Source organism: Drosophila tropicalis, unplaced genomic scaffold (assembly GCF_018151085.1).
Source record: "Drosophila tropicalis isolate 14030-0801.00 unplaced genomic scaffold, ASM1815108v1 contig_593, whole genome shotgun sequence".
In the NCBI taxonomy this organism is placed as follows: Eukaryota; Metazoa; Arthropoda; class Insecta; order Diptera; family Drosophilidae; genus Drosophila; species Drosophila tropicalis.
This window is the reverse complement of record NW_027173070.1, coordinates 17,496,195-17,518,609: the sequence shown is the minus strand read 5'-3', so window position 1 is coordinate 17,518,609 and position 22,415 is coordinate 17,496,195. Positions and strand designations below refer to the sequence as shown.

General features: G+C 36.3%; 3 protein-coding genes and 1 long non-coding RNA gene across 7 annotated transcripts in view; 2 read left to right on the top strand and 2 right to left on the bottom strand.

Moving 5' to 3' along the window:
• The window catches only part of Kank (kank), a 40,999-nt gene extending 32,580 nt beyond the window's left edge, over positions 1 to 8,419 (bottom strand). Inside the window, exons 1-2 of the mRNA XM_068289066.1 lie at positions 8,012 to 8,419; positions 6,046 to 6,224 (exon numbers count right to left, since the gene is read on the bottom strand). Of these exons, the coding sequence (XP_068145167.1) occupies positions 6,046 to 6,047 (2 nt within the window). The 5' untranslated portion in view covers positions 6,048 to 6,224; positions 8,012 to 8,419. The remainder of the gene's footprint in view (positions 1 to 6,045; positions 6,225 to 8,011) is intronic.
• A 1,967-nt stretch (positions 8,420 to 10,386) lies between these two features.
• Agps (alkyldihydroxyacetonephosphate synthase) lies at positions 10,387 to 15,711 on the bottom strand. Of its 3 annotated transcripts, none has more exons than XM_068289236.1 (6): positions 15,612 to 15,711; positions 12,622 to 13,034; positions 12,439 to 12,525; positions 11,175 to 12,363; positions 11,007 to 11,111; positions 10,387 to 10,937 (listed from the first exon to the last, which is right to left on the bottom strand). In XM_068289236.1, the coding sequence occupies exons 2-6, from the start codon at positions 12,735 to 12,737 to the stop codon at positions 10,548 to 10,550; spliced, it is 1,887 nt and encodes a 628-aa protein (XP_068145337.1). In that variant the 5' UTR covers positions 12,738 to 13,034; positions 15,612 to 15,711; the 3' UTR covers positions 10,387 to 10,547. The 3 variants fall into 3 exon arrangements, with proteins under 3 accessions (XP_068145337.1, XP_068145338.1, XP_068145336.1); XM_068289237.1 differs by lacking the exon at positions 15,612 to 15,711 and adding an exon at positions 15,436 to 15,539; XM_068289235.1 differs by lacking the exon at positions 15,612 to 15,711 and adding an exon at positions 15,262 to 15,410.
• On the top strand, positions 13,298 to 13,763 carry LOC137577449 (uncharacterized). The gene is made up of 2 exons (XR_011032415.1): positions 13,298 to 13,447; positions 13,492 to 13,763. It is a non-coding gene; the product is annotated as an uncharacterized lncRNA (long non-coding RNA).
• An 828-nt stretch (positions 15,712 to 16,539) lies between the features above and the next one.
• On the top strand, positions 16,540 to 21,727 carry Lap1 (leucine rich repeat containing protein 7 lap1). Of its 2 annotated transcripts, none has more exons than XM_068290533.1 (6): positions 16,540 to 16,695; positions 16,829 to 17,135; positions 17,209 to 17,344; positions 18,149 to 18,438; positions 18,496 to 20,301; positions 20,362 to 21,727. In XM_068290533.1, the coding sequence occupies exons 2-6, from the start codon at positions 16,983 to 16,985 to the stop codon at positions 20,536 to 20,538; spliced, it is 2,562 nt and encodes an 853-aa protein (XP_068146634.1). In that variant the 5' UTR covers positions 16,540 to 16,695; positions 16,829 to 16,982; the 3' UTR covers positions 20,539 to 21,727. The 2 variants fall into 2 exon arrangements, with proteins under 2 accessions (XP_068146634.1, XP_068146635.1); XM_068290534.1 differs by having other exon boundaries at positions 16,544 to 16,695; positions 16,832 to 17,135.
• The last annotated feature ends 688 nt before the right edge of the window (positions 21,728 to 22,415 follow it).

Here is a 22,415-nt window from a genome sequence, read left to right as displayed (position 1 = left end):
CAAGTATTTAACTTCATGTTCAACATTAAGATTCACACCTGGCGAATACTCATTACAATCGCCCAAAGGGCAGCATGATTATGCCATTAAAATTACTTCAGCTTCGCCGACATTTGTCAGTTATAATGACACATTAAGACGAAAAGAGACAGAGACATACTGACAGCGCAACAATCGACATCAAGTGGCAACTCAGACAATTGTCCGAGCTCGGCTCAAAGTCACAAACGGAAGTTATTCACACAAGGCTGCCAAGTGCTGATTTCATTCATCGCCAAAACAAACAAAAACAGCTCTGAGAGAGAGAAAAAAATATGAAACTTGACTTGAATTACTACTGCCAATTGGCAAGTATGTACATATGTACATTGAAATATTCTGCCAAAAAAATAATAATAAATTCAAATGGCAAACCAATTTAACAACTTTCTCACCATATTTCAAAATTCAACAGGTTAACCAGCCACGCAGGTTAAAAACAAAATGCATATTGATATATGTATGAGTGAGAACAAAGCCGAATGTAAAATGCCCTTTAATTTAAATCAGAGAGCAAGAGAGTTGGTAACCTGAGACGCATAAAAATCAATTTATTCTAATCAATTATGTGTTAGAACGATCTTTATGGGCTAAAGAAGGAACATTAAAGACCACATGTTCGAAACAACTTTCTTTGATTACAACTAAACTTTGTTTTGATAATCTAAATGTTAACAGCTTAGCAATACTGAGAATGAGCTTTACTAATGTTACCCAGTCACTCAGCTTTAAAAGGTTTCTTCAAAATTTGAATTTGGTAGTAGATTGAATAGAGGAGAACTTTATGTAGTTGCCGGATTAGTTATTATAATCTCCAAGCATCAGCTTGGAGTTCAACAGTAGCGGATATTGAAAATAATCTGAATAACCCAAAGAACTCAAGACTGTAAGATTAACCTTGCAGCTTAATAAATCAACAACCATTGTGTTGTTAAATAGTTAAGTAGGGCAGGTTCATATTATAATGTAATCCAAATGTATTGACAGTCCAGACATGCTAACACAAAAGCGATTAAGTAGAACATGATTTCGATTGACAGTGACAGCTGTTAAAGCTTAAGTTTAACTCTCTTAGATGTATGAAGCTTAGTGGGTAACTTTTATATTGTCAAAGGCTTGAATTTAAGATGGTATCTAAAAGGAGCTAAAATAGTTTATAGCTACCAAGTTAGATAAAGTGACTGATGACGTTTATTCCCCTTTTTTTTGCTAGGACCATTATTCAAAAAAGTCAATTTCAATCTTTAAGTCTGAGCCTTTGATCAAGACTTTCATTTTTAATGTCTTGAATCTTTTTTTCCTCTGACTACTCTTAGGTTTTTCTAAACTATTAGACTCAAGAGGTTCCTCCAAACCATTATGAAAACAACAGCTTTTTTAAAAAACTAAGCACTAATCGTCATGTTTCACATATTACGTATACGAACTGTTGGCTTGCCTATTACTGAATAGTTTAATTACTTCTTGATGATTGTTTTATAGAGAAGGAGAACATTTTCCAACGAATTATAGGCATAAATAATAAAAGTTAATTATATTTATAAACCAATTTTAAGCAATTAACATTAAAGAGGCGAATACAACTTGTATGGAAGCAAGGAGTCGGCTATTTGTATTAGCTTAATTTTTTTGAGTAATTTAGATTGGTTATAAAAACTGCAGCTTTCAGTTCTGTATACTAGTGATGTCTTCTTATAACTTCTAATACATTTTTAAGAATAAAGTTTAACAATAAACTATAACAACTCAACCCCTTCATATATTTATTTATAAGAAACATGAATAAATTGTAGTTTAACTTTGCCCAAATTCCCAAAAATTTTGTAAAAAAAATGAAAATAAGTGCAAAAAGGAATATCAGAATACAATACCCTTAACAATACCCTTAACTTTGCCAACTGCATAAATCAAAATAAAACGAAAAAAGTGAAGATCGAGTTACCGAAACGGACAAAAAAGTGCAGATTCAAGCTGTTCTTTTTTTATTAAACTTTTTCCCCCCATCTCTCGTCTTCATTTCTGATGACTGCTGAAACCGGCTGGCATAATCACAGAGAGGCAAGCCAGAACTTGGGGCACGACGGCGCAAAATAACTTGCAGCGTGACTGGATAAAATGCCAAGCCACACACAGCAAAAGTATAAAACGAAAAACGAAAACCAGCAACAAAAAAAGTAAACCTAAAGCTGGCATCTTCCCTAGTCTCAGGCCAATCGTCGCCAGTCGGCGAAATTCAAACAAATCGCTCAAACAATAAGCAAAACAAAAAACCAAATCGAATACAAAGCCAATTTTTTTGACACGACTCTCCATGCAACTTTGTAGCCCAAACTATTGTTGTTTCTTTGTTTCTGTCAGGGATATATTAGGAAACCGCATAACGCACAAGAGTTTCTCAAATACTTCGATTTCATTAAATAGATTAGAAAAACGTGTATTCTCAGACGCTTAAAACTTGATTTTTTTTTTTTTTTTTTGATGAAGCATATTAACACGCAATTTAAGCGCTCTTAGCCATTAGGAAAAAAACGCATTAAATTACATTTACTTTGAGTGCAAAAAGTTTTTCAACTGAAAATTGAATTTAAACCAAACGGTACCTATATTTTAAATAAATTTTGAAACTTGCTTGCAAAGTAGTTGATTTCAAAATCTGTTCCATCACAAAAAGAAGATTAAGGGTCGAACCAAAAAGGCGGCAATAATGAGTGACAGTCGATCTATAATAAATTCCAACTCTATTTCACTTTACGTTTTGGGCAAATTAGATCAAATTCATCCTTAACTCAAGTTATTAGTAGTGCAAAGCATTAATGGCCAAAATAAAACGCAACAGCGTCTGCAATTCGCATTGGTAAGAGTTTGTCATGAGTTCGTCTCATATAATTAACGTTAAATTTCTTAATTTGGCAATAACTGATACAATGATTAAGACTCAACAGTTACCATTATATTCAACAGTTACCATTATATTTGAAAGTTTCTGCAAAAGTTTCTCTAGCGACATATAACCTTTAATCGTTAAGAGATTCAATTAAGTTTGCGTTATAACTGAAATGTCAATACTATCAGCAAATCGTCATAAGTCAAGTGACTTCTAGCACTCAGTGTAGATGCATTCATTAAAGCCTTTTAGCCAAATCCACTCAAATGTTGTTGTTGTTGTTGTTGTTGAGCTACTGGTGTTCATAACTTGGCTAATGAGAGTCACTAAAACAAAGCAAACAGCAAAAGCGAGAAACAACAAAAAATGAAATTGTTGACTGCTCAAGTTTTAGTTGCAGCTAACAAATTTGTAAGCATTAAGTTTTTTGATATTGTGTTGCAGTAGTTGTTGTTGTTGTTGTTACCGTTCATGTTGTTGTTGTTGATGTTTTTTTGGTATTTTGTGTCTCTGTCTGTTTATTATGATGGCCTTTTTGCACTCGTCGGACATTTATTGGCTTGTCTTGTTTATTAGTATTTTTTTCTGTGGTTTTATTTTATTAGCCAAGTTCATGTGGTCCGAGGGTCAATACTACCAGTTTGTTATTGCCGTTGTTGTTAATTTACTTATAAACAAGGCGTGGCTAAATGTCTTATGAATGCTTTTCTGATGTTTGATAGATAACACTTAAAAAAGCTGAAAGTCAAGCTAGGTGGCATGCTTTTGCTGTTGCTATTGCAGTTTCTCAATCGATTTTTTAAACCTCTTAGGCAAACTTAAGCAGCGTGAGTTCCACAATTATGTGAACTATGTGGGTATTCGGACTCGTACGGCATAAGTATTGAGAGACAAATTGCCAAATGCTTTAAACGGTGTCCAAGCCAAACCCAAAAAGAAAAAAAAAAAACCAAAAAAAATGTTTAAAAGATCTTTCGATCAAAGAGACCGACACACAAGACAATGGTTGAAATCACAAAACAATGGCAATTATTTTCATGAACAATGGATATATATGTATGTATATCTATCCAACAGTTGGTCAATTTGAGACAATAATTTGATCGATCATTAATGCTTCTTAAAGCCAAATGTTGAAACTTACTTATGATATGCTTAAAAGTAATTGATCTTTCTTTTGAAATCTCAAAAACGTCAACCAATCGACAACTCATTTTAGAAAAAATACTCCCTAGATTTTACTGCCTCTCTGAAAACATTTTGAAACACTTTTTTTCAGTCTTATTATTCATGTGACCGAAAAAGGTTAAACATTATCTGAAATATAGATATTTGCCTTTTGTAAATATTTCCCCCGAGATTCAGTCTCGCGTACGGCCCGAGATATCTGATGGGCCGTTGGGGCGGACTTCGCCTATCGCTTGTCAACGAGTTTCATGATCAAACTTAACCCATTGTGACCCATTGTATGCTTTTGTCAGATTGGCACGCGAGTCAGCCCCATCTCCCTTTCGCATAGCTTGCGTGCTTTTGCTGCTTTGGCGGCAGCTACTTGAACAAACAAACCAAAAGCAAGGAAAAAATAAAACCTACAACTCGCCAAGCTTATTAAAATGCAATCAACTTGGAAACACAGGAAGCCCCTGGCACAGACAGCCATGATACAAAAGATACAGAGAGCAGCAGCAGAAGTTGGAGATCTACTTAGCTGGTTTTGACCATAAGTCGAAGTGGGGCCAAACCGCCTTCAAAACTATGCGAGGCATTTGTGTCAAACACGCGACCCAGTCTTGGTCTGTTTGGTTGTCTTGTCTTCCCGGCTAAAATAAAACAGAAAAAAAAAAACAACAATTGGCGACAACATCTCGATGCTGCCAGTTGCCAAATGTGCAACCTCAACTATAACCACAACCACCAAGAAGCAGCACCACCAAATTGGCAACTTGCTTAGAAAGTCGATGACAAGACACAGTATCAGTAGCCTTTTTCAAAAGAACGTCAATGCAATAACTATACAAAGATTTTTTATACCCTATAGTCCCACAGCTCTTTACTTTCCAAAGTTACCTTTGAATAGAATTCATCGATCGATTCATCAATTTTTAAATTGTTTGACAGTTAATATGCCTTTACCTTAAAGAACGCAATTCGTTTAATAAACATCTATGTATATATTTATTTACTCTTTATAAGGACTCGTTTAGATATTCTTTCAAATCAAGGAAAGTAAAATAGAGTTTCAACTTTCTTCATCCTTTCTTAAAAGGTACCCTCTTCGATTTGTGTTAAAATCAGGACATTTTGAATATACATAGTTCCAACTAAAACCTTCTACTTCGTAGATCATCTTTCTCGTCTCTTAATAGTAATCAATTTTTACATATACATATTTGCAGTAAGCCGCCAATGAAGAAATGCCTAGTTTTTCCTGGGAAAGTAAGCTTATTCGGTTCATTAAAAATATTCAAAATTTTCTCATCGGACCCTCCCCGAATATATTTTCTAGTTCAGTGCGTTTCAGGTATTGATTCTTCGATAGTTTTCTCTACAAATTTGATAATTTGACTACTGTTAAGGGAATTAGACAGTAAGTCATATATTTCAACCGACTCAAGAGTATTTTACGAATTTTCTTTGACTAAAGCTAAAATGTTGATCTTCAAGTCGGATTTGCCAGCAAAAACAACCCATTTCACCCACAAGGTCTACGCCCAGATCCCACACTTATTCCAATCGAAGAATTTTGACTGTTTCTTCCGTCTTATAATCCATTTACTACAAGAACATGGAAAAAATAGAATTTCCTTTTATTTCATAAAGGTCCATGTGAAGTTGATTATCTAGCACTATATCTATTTTAGGCACTTCAATTATCTGAACATTCAAATCAGAAGACGGGTTCCTTTCTATGATTGATTCTTCTGATTGCATTGCATTTCAATGTAATATATTAATATTTTTAGCAATATCAGAACTTTTAATTCTGAAAACACTTTTTATCAGAAATACTTTGAGCAATATTACTAGGTATCTAGTAGTCGTTATTCTTTATAAGGAAGTCATTTTTAAGACTTAAGGAATAACTACAAAAGAATCTTATATATTTTGCACAATTTACTTACATTTTGTTGAAGTTTTTTTGTTTTTGTTTTTGGGAAAACTGTTGTTAGTTATTGCAGACGTTGTTGCTGCTGCTGTTATTGTTGTTGTTGTTGTTGATGTGCTGACAGTGGTTAGTTAGTTATTGCTCCTCATTGCCTCGTTCAATTAGCAGCCTCCACTGTGGCCTCCGCATCATTAGCTGTTCAGGGAGAGATAGAGACAAACTTAGTAGACGTTTGCTGGACGTTGTGCACCTAACGGCGAAACTTTTTTGAAGAACTTCAATTGCACTTTTTGTTTTTTTTCGAACAGTTGTTGTTGTTAGCTTGTACATATGTCTGTTTTGGTTGTTGTTGTTTTTTCTTTTGTTGTTGGCAAACGTTGCCAGTTGCATGTTAATTAAGCGCACCTTGACTGCATTTTCCCTGCTGTTGTTCACAGTAATTGTTGTTGTTGTGGTTTTTAGTCATGGGTCTATGCTTCATTTATGCTGAACAGGCAAGTCGGCTTAAGCTTTATGGCATAACATTTGTTTTATGTCAACTTGATGAGCAGTTCAAGTATCTATTAGATAAATTGTAGACACGTTTTAGCATTCCACCTTTTCATTGCAGCCGCATGACTCTAACCAAAACGAAATGCAAATCAACTAAAATAAGAAAGTCTTATAAGTTTCCCCTTACCCTCCAAACACACAGAAAAAAAATGAAATAATTTATTATTTTTAACTTGTCCATGTGTTAATCGAATAGTGTTTCCCTCTAACATTGCTTAAATACTCTTCTAATAAATAAACTAATAATATAAACTAAAGAATTTTATATTTTTTTGACGTTTCTAAAACATTTTCGATCTCATTCTAAATGGTTTTTTAATCGTTTTCTATTTCTAAACATTTTTTAAAATAAGAAGAAATTTTAAATACTTCCAAAGATTTATTTTTGTTAAAAAAAAATTTTTTTAAATCGTTATTGATTTTAAAGAATGCTTTAAAACTAAAAAATTATGAAAGTTTATTTTATTTATTTATTTGAATCTAAATGTAATATTTTAAAATATTTCCAAATATCGAAAAAGCACTTTCTATAAATTTCTGTGACATTCAAAAGTATTTATAAATTTTTTTTTTAAATTGAATTAATTATTTTAGAAAAGGAAAACCTCTATTTTGGCCATTTTATACAATTTCAAATTGATTTGAAATTTGTTAAGACTTCAAAATCGATTGAATTTCGCTTTAATTACTTTCCAATGGAATGCATTTAATTGAAAAATATTTCCTCTACTCTTCTTGTTAAAGAACCTATAGAACTCTTAGAACTTTTGAGATCTGAAACTTAACTTCATATGGTAAAATTTCATTTCAACATTTATGGCCTTGCTGTTTACCATATCAAACCCATATGCATATATCAGTTTGATATGTTTCTGATCTTGTTTTTGTTTTCTCTCTCTGTATTTTAAAAAAAATTCTTGAAAAAGACAACCCACTCATAAGTCAAGCTTAAATCAACTAAGAATTTTTGCGTTGGTGGCTTGAAACTTTGGCCAAATGCCATTTAGATTTCAGTTTTATTTGGATGAGTTGAAAACCAAAAAAACACACTCTTACACTTGATATAAAAAAAAATACTTCAGTTAAGCCAGAACTGGCCGTGTCGTGGGTTGATTTTAGTGCGAAAAAATAAAAAAAAATTTTTAATGACTTAGATGATGGCTTAGTCTCACGAGAGAGTACGTTACGAAATCCAAATCCGAGAACGATTTCTCACTAGTCATTGCAGGTGCAAAGCTACTGTGTTTGTCTGACAGTCTGTTTGTCTGTCTGTCTGGCTGTCTGTTTGAATGAAGGAGAAAGAGAAGGCCTTTTTTAGAACTCCCGAGATGAGTTTCTAATGCACTTTTAATGATTGCTTGTAGCTTTTTTTTTTTTTTTATATATAATTTATGTTTTTTGATTGGATTTTCTTTTATTTGTTCACGCACCTGTTTCACTTTTTACGGCTCAAAAGCATCTAGCCGACCAATTACAAAAAAAAACACACACACACACAAACAATCGAAAAACGTTTAATGATTACAACGAAACCAAAAAGCCGGATAATTTGTGCCACACAATTTTCCCACACACAACCAGCACAACCATCCGAAAAGACACAAACACACACTCCAACACACAGTCTTTGGAAATTAATTGGATTGGAGGAACTCCGCGAAACGTTGTGGCAAGCAGCGCGTCCGAACAGTAACTGCAAGTTGTTGATGTTGCAGCCTGCCACACAAACCGTGATGCTGCCAGCCTCATTCACATCCACTACGAGAGAGCATCTCCCAGCCAACTTTTTCCGTGTTGCTAGAGTTCTAACAACCAATAGGCAACTATGTATGTATGTATTTTAGCGTTTTAATTAACCGTTTATATTACTAGTTTGTATCGAGTATTAGTTAATTTTATTTTCTATTTTGAAATGCGTCGCGTTTTGTTGTTATTCGTTGGCCGGATTGCCCACTACTGAAAACCAGGTGCGACAACGACGACGATGGCCAACACACGATGACGATCAAGAGCAATTGAAACGCGACTTGGGCGAAACACGAGCGCGGTCAACAGAGCGAATCAAAATTGTATATCAATGGGTTAACTTGGCTTACTTAACTGAGCCTGGCAACATGTTTGATTCCCCGTAAAAGAAAATGTTGCAGCAACATGTGGCTAGACAATGTGTTGCTGGTAAAGGAAAATTTGTTTTTGCTTTTGTTTAACTCTCTAACAAAATGGGAGAAACAGTTTTTTCTGTTTGACATAAGTATATTCTTATCTATATTGAGACAAAGTTCATATACCCTTGTTGTACGAAATTTCATTAAATAAGTTTCCTTTTTCGAATAGTTTTGTATTTCAAGAGATCTATAGTATACCAAATTTAAAACAAAGCCTGCTCTAATAAGACTTTTCTATATTTCCTCAGATCGTTGGTTTCGATGGCAGCCTTATAGCAGATTTTCATATAATGTCATGAAGTTAATACGTACAGACGGCCAGAAGGACATGGCTATATCGACTCGTCTTCTCATCAAGTATATTCAGACTATATCAGATGGGAAACATATCCTTTTCTGTTTTCGAAACATTCTTATAATATAATAATTTCTGTGACTTAATCTCTTTTCATCTTCCAAATCAAAAGTCCATTCTGCCCTAGAAGTTATTGGAGGTCTAATCGTTTTTATACTCCAAGTCCACTTACCCACATATAACGCCATATGTTCTGATCATTAATCGTGTCAAACTGGCCGAATTCCATGAATTACATACATATAGTTTAGACTCTTTTAACTCCTTTTAGCAACATGTTGCAGCGATCATTCTCTCTCACTGTCTCTCTATCCTCTCACACATCTTCTCAGTTACTAACTCTCTTTCTCTCCCTCTGGTTACACATTTTCATTCACCCTAATGCAAATGAATTTAATGGCAACTCAGGTAGACGCATAATTCCTGGAGTTCTATGCATCAACAAGGCCAAATTCTTTGAGTTTAAGAACGTGCCAGGATTGCATTTAGCTTGTTGGTTTATGTTGGGCTCGTCTTCCTTTGATGCTTCTGAATGGATTGAACAATAAATATTCCGCCTTGATTGTGTTTGACTTTAAGGCCCAAAAGATCTTATGGCATAAATCACACACACACAAATCAGGAAGGCTCAGCAAAATAAGGGGAGAGACAGAGAGAGAGAGAAAGAACAGGATCAGCACTGACCTGCGGGTTAATTGCTGACAATTTTGCAGAGCCAAGTTTTAGTAGTACATAGTGAGAGGATTTTCTTACTTTTTTGTTTTGATGATGATGGTAATCTTTATTTATAGCCTCTACATAAGAGAAAGAGTGTATGTGTGTGTGTGTTTGCGTGTCCAAAAGGCGCTTAGTTGGTCAGGAGGAGGAGGGGGCAAAGGAGGTATGGGTAGGGGCTTACCCCTATGGGCAATGCCAATTGCCATGGTAACAAGACTCGACAGTCCGACAGTAAAATTCAACTCGCAAAACCATCAATAAGCAGCTGCCTATGGGCCAGACCAGGTTTAGATTAACGACAAGAAGAAGCCAGAGCAGCAGCAGCATCAGCAGCTCTAGATGAGGTGGAGCAGGAGAAACAGCAGCAACATCGGTAGGAGTTGAGACTTAACCATGTTTGTTGCCAGCGGCATGCTAACGAAGTTGACAACTTGATGACATTTGATCTCTTCTGTGGAATCTGTGGCAAAACAGCCACAAAATGACTCCAATGAGCAGATGAGACGACATATCCAGCCACAGATCCAGGCACATGCATCATCAGATTCAACAAAATGTGAATGCGAGATTTTCTATTACAAATCTTCCATTTATTTATATCAAAAAATTGCAACACCCATGATGTAAAAAATGAGCCTTAATAAAAAATCAAGGCTAAATTATTGAGGATTTCGACTAGTATATGAACTAAATATATATGAACTAGACTAAATACTCCTCCCCCATAATTTACAGTTTGGCTTTTGCTGTCACAACCTCTGGCACTCGGGCCTTCTCCTCAGTCTCCTGCACTTGTGGCAAAAGATTACCCAAAGCAAAAATATTCTTTGGATCCAAATGCTTTTTGGCTGCCCCAAATAAGGAGCTTCCCGTTTCGGTAACTGCATCGCGATACCAATGACTACGTATTTTGCCCACACCATGATGATGGGATAAGGAACCACCGCAGGCAAGAATCTCATCACGAGCACTGTGCTCAATGGACTCGAAAAGCTCTACCGGATCCTCCACATCAATGGAACGAAAGCCGAAATAGAAATAAATACAAGCTCCGGCATCATAGGTTTGTGTCACGCGACAGGACACGGTGTAAAAGTTAATCTGACGTTTTTGGCACTCCTGCACGAAAGGAAATGATAAACATAAATGAAGAATTCAAATCAATTGTGATCGACTGTTTGGACTCACCGACATCACACGCTGTTTGACCGAACGACAAAGCAGGCTGCAACGATCCCAGGGCACTGAAGTTTCAAAGGATTCAGCCACAATGCCCTGATGCAGGCCAAAGTCCTGTGAACACAAAGGTAAACAATAAAATGATGACATACACATTTTATCTCTTTAATAACTCACCCTAATGTAGGCTATGACAAAGGTCAGTATATAGCCTCTTTCGCCATTCTGACCACCTGCCGGAAATCCTTTAAATTTGGCTGCTATTTCATAGATCAATGCCTCCTGCCGTTCCACATCTTTCAAATCACCCTCAAAGAGTAGCGTTGCAGCACAAATTTGATTTAGATCAATACCCTTCCATGAGGTAACATAGTGCTGCTTTAGGGCATCGACACAGCTGTCGAACCAACTCTTCTCCGGCTTCAGAGCCTGACCGAACATAAACTGTTCATTGTCCATTAGACGCACCGAGGCAGGTTGACATCGGCGTCGCGCCACTTCGCGCATAAACTGGACACCCAACTCAAAATTGGGAAAGGCCAAGGAACCGTAACGCTTAACCGATGGCAGGGGACGCACTTTCAGCACAACTTCGGTAATCACACCCAGAGTGCCTTCCGAGCCTAGTATCATGTGATTAAAGTCGGGTCCTATACTGACACGCGGTGCACTACACTCACGCTCCAGTGTGCCCGTCGGGGTCACCATACGCACACGTACCACAAGATCCTCAATATTGCCATAGACATTCTTTTTCATGCCCGAGGCACGAGTGGCCACCCATCCGCCTAGAGTACTGAACTCATATGAATCGGGTTCGTGACCCACAGTCAGACCCTGTTCCTGTAGCACACGCTCCAAATCTTGACCCACCACGCCAGACTCAAAGCATACAGTGAGATTTTCACGATTAAGCCAAAGCAAACGATTCATCTGCGATGTGTCCAATACGCAAATCATCCGCTTCTCTCCTTGCGGGCAAGTAATAGATCCGGAGACACTAGTTCCCCCGCCAAAGGGCAACAGCATCACATTGTGTTTATGCGCCAAACGCACTAACTGTACGACTTCATCGTGACAGCGAGGCCAAACGACCAAATCGGGAATACGTTGGAATTTATGATGCCACAGGCTATAGATATCACTCAAAGTCTGGCCATGGCAGCGCACCAAACGATCAATGCCCTCCTGAGAGTGATCCACTTTCGTAGAGCCTCGCAGTTCATTCAAAAAGGGAACATTCTCAACGGCTTTGGGATAGGTTTTTGGTAGCTCGGGAAACGGTTTACTCGGATCGACAGTCAGTTGAAATTTCTGTTGCACCCATTTGGTGAAAGTGCGCAACTCGCAACCACCTAAAGGATATCTGCAATTCAATAAGGAGGGGATGAAATTACAATGAAATTCAGTCGGCGTTTCTTCTTCTTCTTGTTCTACTCACTTTTCACCGCGAAAACAGATGATGCCATCCTGTCCATAGAACTGTGAATCATTGTAGCCCCAACCGAACCATTTAAGTGCTTCTTGCCTACATACAAACAGATAGACAATGTTGAGTACATATAATATTATTGATAGCCTCGAGAGACAGATAAGCCTTTACGATAAAAGTAGTTTTTCTCACCTCTTCTTGGGTATAACACTTTCCACATGTCGCGATAAACGTGAATCTAGATTATGAGCTGACCCCTCTCCACCCGCCGGCAATATGGTGTTCCCTGTATTCCGTCTTGCAGCCATTTTCACTTCAAATATTTCCTTTTGAAAACTTTTTCTCTAATTGTTCACACAAACGCACAGGAGACACAAAAAAGGAAAATCGATTTTTCTTCTCTACGGCCTACTAAATTACAATATTTTCTACTTAAATTGACAATAAAAAGTCGTGTCACTTTGTTTTAGCTAATTATTTATGCATTTCTATTTCAACTACAAAATTGAATTACAAATACTTTTTCTATATGATTTTGTTCTTAGGTTGTTCTCCCCGGTTTCTTTGCGGCATTTGGTGCACGCTGTTTGGCTTTGTCCACACGACTGCGAATGAGAGAGAAAAAATAGAATGTACATGAGTTACCCAAACACACACACACACACACACACATAGATAGAGAGTGCTGAAGCCCCCCCACATGGGGTGGCAAACACCCTAAACAGAGGGTGGTGGGGGACAGAGAGAGAGAGTGAGACACCTAGAGAGATAATAAAGAGACTATCGCACGATTCGAATCGTACATATGTGAAATGATAACAATTTATGAGAATCTTAAAATCGAGTAGTCCTCGATTTCAAAGTTATCAGAAATATATGTAACAATGCTTTTCGGTCCCCCATAAAAGTTCATTATCAAACTTGTTTTGTTGTCGACAACATATAAAAAACTAAAAGTTTCGATATCTAAAAATTTGGTTTTTTATTACTATATATTTTTTTTAAATTTTCCCCTCAAGTAAGTATCCTAAAAAGATAAGATGAAATTCTATTGTAAAGTAGAAATGTTCCTCAGAATGCCTGCCAAGAAGAAGGACTCCAAAATCAACAAAAAGGAAGCTTCTCCTGAAGCTAATGCCCAGCCGGGTATAATTGATCTCTCTGTATTACCAACAGCCGCTTTTATCCCGAGCAGATCGGCAAAGAAGACGTCCAATAAGCCCAAAGCAAAGAAGGCCACTAATTTGAACATCTAAAGGATCGCAAAGAATGGAGAAAAAGCCAAAAAAAATATACAGTAAACTGCAATAAAAACCATTATCGAAACTTAAAAACCGTCCCTCGATATCTCTTTTAAGGGCAGGACTGATTTGGTTCTCTTTGTTGTCCTCTCTTTCAAAGGGGTGCAATGACACCAAAATAAAACCAAAACGAGGGTGGTTAGTAAGGACTCTCTATTTCCGCCCAGTATTGTGTCTCTCACACTCAATCTCCCTCCCTCTCCTCTTCTTGTCCTCACTTAACAGGTGAGCCCATCTATAATAAAGTTTTTAAGGCCTTGTTAAGTAATTATGAAAACCCTAACAGCTGACTGTTAATTTTTAATATACACTGAACAATTAAGTTGAGTTAAAACACAAAGGGCAAAATGTTAATAACTAGACCACATTCAATGGCAACAAAAGCAAATTTAGACGGCAAAATATTGTTCATTTCGTTTTTGTTTGACAAATAATTTAATTACATCTCAAGCTTCTCTACAGTGAACTTTCCAACAAATACATAAATGAACTATGAATTCATAAAAAGAAAAAAAAAAGAATAGGAATCTCTAAGCTTTTTAAAATTCTGTCTAGATTATCAAATATTTCAAAGAAAAACAATGTTTAAGTGCATTAGATTCGCCTCCGTTTACTCATTTGCGGTTTCAAAGATCAATGTACTTTGTTTTTTTATGGCCAAAACTAATGAGAAGCGTTTACACCATTTGGATTGCAATTCACATTTGCACAAATTAAACGCTACAAAAAAAAAAAAAAAAAAAATATAGTATATTTATTTGCCATCCCATTTAGAAAATCAATCGGTTTCAGCAGGTTATACAATTGGTTTCGATGTTTTCAAAAGAACCGACTTGGGGATTGATAATGGTATGGTAAGGACATATATCACCATTTCTGTTTCAATTCAAAAACATCTTTTAATGAATAGAAGAATCTCAAGTTAGTTGGGTTGGAGTTCATATAAACCTGTTCCTTATTCCTTCAATGGATATTCGTTTCATTATTTTTTTTTTGTATTTCTAAAGATTTTTCTAAATTTTGAGATATTTTTCACACATTTTTACATGAGCTATGTATTAATTTGAGTAAACTAGGCTGATTTCTATGGCAGCGAATTGTCATCCTTCATATCAATTATGTAACGCAAATCTAAAATACCAAATTTTACTACAAATTTTTTTCCCATGACATATATCGTAATGGTGATTCTATTTCATGATTTTTTAATATTATAATATTTGCAATAGAATATTACTTAAAAACATTGTTAGATCATATCAATTCTTCTTTGGTTTCTTAAAAACTTTTTTCAAAAACTTTTCATTTATTTTATTAAAATTATTATGCAGATATTTTATTAATTTTTTATCCTTAATTTTTTTAAATTGTATTTTTAAATATTTATATAAGTGTTATAATTTTCACTAAAATTCCAAGTAAATAATTAGTTTCTTGAAAGTCTTTCACTGTAAAGAAAATTCACTTTTTGACTAATTTTCCATTTTATTATTAATTCAAAGTATTGTATAACTTCATAACACAAAATTACCACATGTTTGATATTTGTAATTTAAATTTTTAAATTTATTTTCAGAAACTAAAAAAAAATAAATAAAACGATTTGAAAACACTTGCCAATAAGAACAAGTTTCTATGAAACTTTTCGAATTGAATAATTTCTCAACACAAATTTACACTACTTAGTTGCATAAATTCTACTGACATTTTTTCTACATGTTCTCTTATTTATACAGAAAACAACACAAAATTGGCTAGAAAGTTTCGCTTGACTATTACCCATCAAGTAGGTTGTAGTCTGTAGTCTGTAGTCTGTAGGGATGGGACGGATGATGTCAATCCCAGACAAGCCCAACAGCGGATTGAGATAGAGTAACTCACAATAACTTTCTGACAATCCCCGAACGGGCCAACTGCAATGTGCGACATTAAAATCCGAACTGAGCTTAACTTAGCTAGCCTATCTTCCCCCAAAAAAAATCCATTTTTAACTCATCTACATCACCATTGAGGTAGTAAAATTTTTTCTCTTGCAAAATTCCAACAAAAAAAAAAAAAAAAAATATTGTTTATTACGTGCTTATTTGCACTATGCTGTATAGTCTTACAATTGTTTGAAGTGTAAATTCGTCAATGCTTCAACGAGCATTTGAACGAAAGAAAAAAAAAAACGACTAAAAAAAAGTGGATGCTATTTGTATAATTTTCACACAACGACACTGACACTCAAAAAATATACACCTGACGACACTGACAGGTCAAAGTCTTTTGGATAATGTGTTAGGTTACTTGAGTGTCTACGTCTGTCTGTTTTTTACGTTTTTTTAATTGTCAAACTTGGAGAATTGCATTAAAATTTGCATAAATCTATTTGCTCTCGGTCTCAATGTGTAAGTGTATGGGGAGGCCAGTTTCCTACTCATAACTTTGTACCTGCTTTTTGCCGATTGTTATCAACAATTGCAACAAAACAATATGAAACGAAACTCAACACAAAAAACACACAAAAGGCAAAAAGCAATGGCTTAAGGGGCCAGGAAGTTAAAAACAAATATTAATTAGCAAGTCTTGGCACACGTTTTTCTTTAGTTTACAATTGATTTACCATTTAAATTGTTGGCGCCAAAAAGTTTATTCAAATTTACCGCCCAATATGACCCTTAGGACTATTACTCTCTCTAGATATGGCAACCTTATATGGCCAATGTCCGGCAACATTCTAAATGCGGCGAGAGTTCGAAAAATTACGGCGAGACGGCAAAAAGTTACGGCGAGAATGCAAAAATGTACGGCGAGAGGGCATGAAATTGTGGCGAAATTACACTGAAAGAAAACATTTGTTTATATGTTATTTGCCAGAAACAAACAAAAATCGTAAAAACCTCTACAAAAGGCTTTAAATATGTCTTTTAACGGGACACGGGCAATGAAATTACGAAATCAACAGCGATGAATCATAGCGGAGGTAAGCAAATATAACAACAACAATACGAAATGGGAAAAACAAATGCTAAATTCTTATTATGAATGTGTGTATATACATATGCACTTTATGTATCGCAATGTGTGTGCGCGTCTTGGTCTTCTTTTATTTACAGCAGCAGCAAGAACGACAACAAACATAGCAACAACTGCAACGGCCGTGCCTTAATATCGAACGCCAAGCAATAACACAACAACAACACACACCACACACTCGTATATCCAGAACAGACACACACACTAACACTTACTCACCAACATAGACAAAAAATGCCGCTGCTAAGCAAATGTTTCCCATGCTTCAAGTTTAAACGGCAAGAGGTCATCCAGATCTTGGACTACAGCAACACTCCTTTAACAGACTTCCCCGAGGTGTGGCAACATGAACGCACCCTGGAGGAATTGTATTTGAGCACCACCCGGGTAAGGGGCACATTAACCGCATTACCCTATTTACGTTTAATTTAAATAAATTCGTTTACTTTTTTCGAACCAGTTGCAAACTCTGCCCCCGCAATTGTTTTATTGCCAAGGATTGCGTGTACTACATGTGAATAGCAACAATCTGGAGAGCATTCCACAGGCCATTGGCAGTTTAAAGCAATTGCAGCACTTGGATCTGAACAGGAATTGTAAGTGCAGCACCAGCATCATCCCAAAGAAAGATTTATTATATAGGATTTCCCTGACTGGGGACTGCTTCGGGGACTAAGAGCAGTATATTGTACCTTAAAGCATGAAGCAAGCGTCTACTTAGAACCTTAAATTAGGATTTCTGAGCAGGTGTCCAAGCTATGTGGCAGATTAGACAACGTTAATACCTCATTGAACTAGGCTAATTAATCTCCTGGGCTAATTCCCCACAGTGGGAACTTTTCATATTTTCCATTCAGACAAGCTTTTTGTGACTCATGAAATTTCCTATTTATTATATTTCCATTTAAAATTAGAATATTTCATGCTCAATTCCTTTACCAACCGATTAACCATTCCAATTCCATTAATAGTATATAATTTCAAAATTAATATATGTATGATACCAATAGAAAGTATTATATTCATATAGACTAATTATCCTTGCAAAGGTGTTTTGTTGTCCACTGGTGCTCAGTTAAGCTATTGTTGTAGCTAATAATGGCATAGAAGTCGGATAAAGTAAATAACCAACCATTAATATCGATCGAGGTCACGTACATAACTTTTTGTTAAACAGTATTTAATCAGAATTTAGCCAGCTAATAAGGCTAATTTATAAGCAATGTGGATTCAATCATTAAATTAGGTGTTGTAATTGGTTATGTAGGACAGATCTTACATGTAGGTAAAAGATTAGAAGTCCCTTTAAGAGTTTTCCAAAGGACAGGATAAGACTTCAATTTTCTATAAAATCAATTCTAATGACTTTGCATTTCTTTTTTTTTCCTCACCAAATATAGTAATAGTCAATGTACCAGAAGAGATTAAATCTTGCAAACATTTGACCCACTTGGATCTTAGCTGCAATAGCCTGCAACGTCTGCCAGATGCAGTCACTTCGCTGATATCCCTTCAGGAGTTGTTGCTGAATGAAACTTATTTGGAATTTCTACCAGCGAATTTTGGTCGTTTGGTTAACTTAAGAATACTCGAGCTAAGACTCAATAATTTAATAACATTACCCAAGTCAATGGTGCGCTTAGTGAATCTTCAAAGATTGGATATAGGTGGCAATGAGTTTACAGAGCTGGTAAGTAGAAAGAAAGCTAGATTCATTTTTTGAAACTAATAAAATCATTTTTTTCAGCCCGAAGTTGTGGGAGAGTTGAAGTCGTTGAAGGAACTGTGGATAGATTTCAATCAGATACGACGTGTATCTGCAAATATTGGCAAATTGCGGGAACTGCAACATTTTGAAGCTAATGGCAATCTATTGGACTCACTGCCCAATGAACTGAGCCAGTGGCGCAATGTTGAGGTACTTTCCATATGTTCAAACAATTTGGAGGCATTTCCCTTTAGTGTGGGCATGCTAAAGTCGCTGGTCACTTTCAAATGCGAATCGAATGGTTTGAGTGAGTTACCCGACAGCATAAGCTATCTGGAGCAATTGGAAGAACTGGTGCTCAGTCATAATAAGCTAATGCGTCTGCCAAGCACCATTGGGATGCTGAAACGTTTGAGGTTTCTCTTTGCGGACGATAATCAGCTGCGTCAATTGCCCGATGAGCTGTGCAGTTGCCAGCAGTTGAGTGTATTGAGTGTGGCCAATAATCAGTTGTCGGCATTGCCACAGAATATTGGAAATCTGGCAAAATTGCGTGTCCTTAATGTTGTTAACAATTATATAAATGCCTTGCCCGTGTCCATGCTTAGCCTGGTGCAACTTACCTCGCTCTGGTTAAGCGATAATCAGAGTCAACCATTGGTGCCCTTGCAATATTTAGATGCTTCAACCAAAACGCAATTGACGTGCTTTATGCTGCCGCAAGTGACATTCAAAATGAATAGTATACAAGCCCAACAGCAGGCCCAAGAGCAATATGAATTTGTCTATGCTAATCAACAGCAGCCGCCACATGTGAGTCCCTCACGTAGGATATGCTTTGCCGAGGAGGCAACCATATTGAGCAATGTCAAACAGAATCAAAGTCAGGCCCAGCCTCAGGTGGTGCCAATTGCAGTTCCAAGCACACCAACAGCAGCGTCCTCCGGAGCAGCGCCACAATATCCCACTTATCCCACGCCCGAACAAATGGCCGGTTCAGTGAGATTAATGCGTTCGCCCACTCCCTATCCCAAGGAACTAAGGCAAATGGCAAAATATGTTAGGCAATCCCAGGCCCAGGCGAATGAGGTGCGGGAAGCTCGTGTGGTAGTGCCAAATGGACAAATGAATCACTGTGATAATGCGGTTGCCCAACAAATAGGTGGGATGGTGGAAGATGTAGTCGATCGCGGCAGTGCCATCTATGGTCATCAGCCCCCGCAGCCACAACCGACGCAAGAATATTATCCCTTGGTCAATTATGAGTCACACTATCAGCAGCTCTATATGGAGGCCACGCATACGCCGCTACCCACAACGCATTTAAATGGCCAACAGGAATATGAATTGCAGCCGTTGCAGCAACCAACATCAGCGGGACCGCCTCCACCACGTCTCGAGCCACCGCCATATCATATAGCTCGTGTTTATACCAAGAAATCCCCCGAGGATCTAACGCTCTATGAGTCCATGCGACAGCGTAAGCAACAGCAATTGGATGCCTTGAATAGTAATTTCAAGACGACAGCCATTGGCAGCCAGAGCAGCCCCGATGGACAGCAATTAGATTACCAAAACAATATTAGCCTAACAGAGAATGGTTTAGATGAGGAGCACAGCCAACAGCATTTGGAATTAGAAAAGTCTGCTGATGATATGGAGGACTTGGAGGAAACACTATCACAAAACTCAATGAACTCAACGGCCACGAATAATACCTCCTACAGGAATGGCGGCAAGAAGTCAACTTGGATATTTGGTGTCCACAAAAATCCCACAGTGAAACAAGTTACCCTAAAATGGGAGCATAGCCTAGGCTTTGATATAGCCGAGCTGATCAATCAGGTGAGTTGCTCAAACTTGATAAATTCCTTAACGACTTTACTAACGAATCTTCTCCTTCAGGTGGGCATCTTTGTTAGCTCTATAACACCCAATTCCAATGCCGCCCGACTATTGAGCCTAAACGATAAACTTCTGGAAATCGATGGCTATGACCTGACCAATGCCAATCTGAGCGATGCCAAACGTATTTTACTCAACTGCGGTACTGTTATCAACATTATGTTGTCAAGGAAATGAGATGGACCAAATTTCCCCTTCCCCCATTATAGAAAAAGCAGTAACAACCATTTGTACTAGAAAAAAAAAAAACAAAAAGAATATCCCCCCCCATCACGAGACCGAAGACTTTTTGTGCATTTCTTTTCTAACCAAGCATTTTCGCTAAACAAATCCAAAAAAACCCATTTCAAATGCCATAAAACATAAACAGAGATACACTGGTGGCTCAAAAAAACATAAATGTATTAGTTAACTTTATGGCAGCTATTTATTATTTGATTAAGCGAAAAAGTATTTAAACAATAAGACTCAAACAATTTGCCTTCCTCCAATATGTTATTAAACGCCTTACTTGGACTGTATTTAGTTAAATAATAATTTTCTATGTAAATACTTAAGTGTAACGATCAAGCAATATTAATTTGTAATTAATAATTATTACTTTTTTTTCCTGAAGTTAGCTAAGTTATAACAATTAACAGTATCTTCCAACAGAAACCGTCTTTCATTTAAGCTAATGAATCTCAATGATCAGATACAGAGCCGCCAGTGTAACAAAACAAACAAAAAAAGGAAACATAATTTTACATACGAAAAACAAATAGTGCAATTGCAATTAGCGTTGATTATATATATATAGTTATTAAGTAAGGTTTAGATCATCTATATACATAAACCTATACATAATGTCGATTTATCCAACATACAAATTTACTTCCAACTAGCGCCTATATATATATAAATATATATATTTTACGCCCAGCGTTGTTCAAATTTGTTCCCAAAATTGATTAATTAACAAAAATAAGAAAGAAAGAAAGTAAAGCGAGATTAAGAGAAAGATATTAGCTGTTTATGTTAGTTGTTATATGGTGCAGCACATTAATATATATACATACATACATCTGTATTCAAGTTTCAATCATTATCATTATCAGTTTTGTTAAAAAAAAAACAATATGAAATTATCTTAACTATTGGCGTTGTGAACAGTATTATTATTTAGCCTGGTTAACAAAACGATAAAATCCCAATTGCCTAAAGTTGATTCGTACTAAAAATATAGATATATCTACAGATTATATATACATAAATATAACGCACACTTCCCACACACACACACCCACACAACACACACACACATTTTGCAAATTCAATTTTGTTTAAGAGAGAAAATAAAAATAATAACTTTCACTTTGTCATATCGCTTTAGTTTAGTTTTTCTCTTGTTTATCCATTTCCCAAATTTGTATCTATCATCTAACCACCGCCCACCCAACCCCATTTACCCTCATCCACATTCTCCGATTTAAGCCAACATTTGATTAATGTTCCGGCTAGGCATTTCTTTTGCCCGCTTTGTTGTTATCGACAGGCAATTATCTATGGAAATTAATTGTTGGCGACATTCTCTAGTTTCCGTCTCTTGTTCTTTTCTTGTTTTTTTTTTTTTTTTTTTGTTATGTGCCAGCGCTTCTGACACTAAACGGCAAACACGCAATTTCGCCTCGGTTTTAGGTGCCACGCAAAGAGACAAAACACTTTTTTCTATGTGTTTTTCTTTTTTTTTACTTTTGCTAGCACAAAACTTTAATATTTGCATAAAAACTCTATATAGACCCAACTGCTCAGAATAGTCGTCATAAATTTAAGCGGCAAAGTGGGCTACAGCCATAAGGAACAAAAAAAAAAAAAGGAAAAAAGCCACACAAAAGCCACCGCATACAGTGGAGCAAAATTGCTTAAATTAGGAAATAATAAGATTTAATTCAGATCTCACCACAATTTCAAGTTTGTTATAAAAGAGATAAGTGAAAAGGATATGGTTCCTTATGGAAGAATATTTGGAAAATGAAATTAATTTATATTGTGAAATCCAAAAACTAGAAGGGATT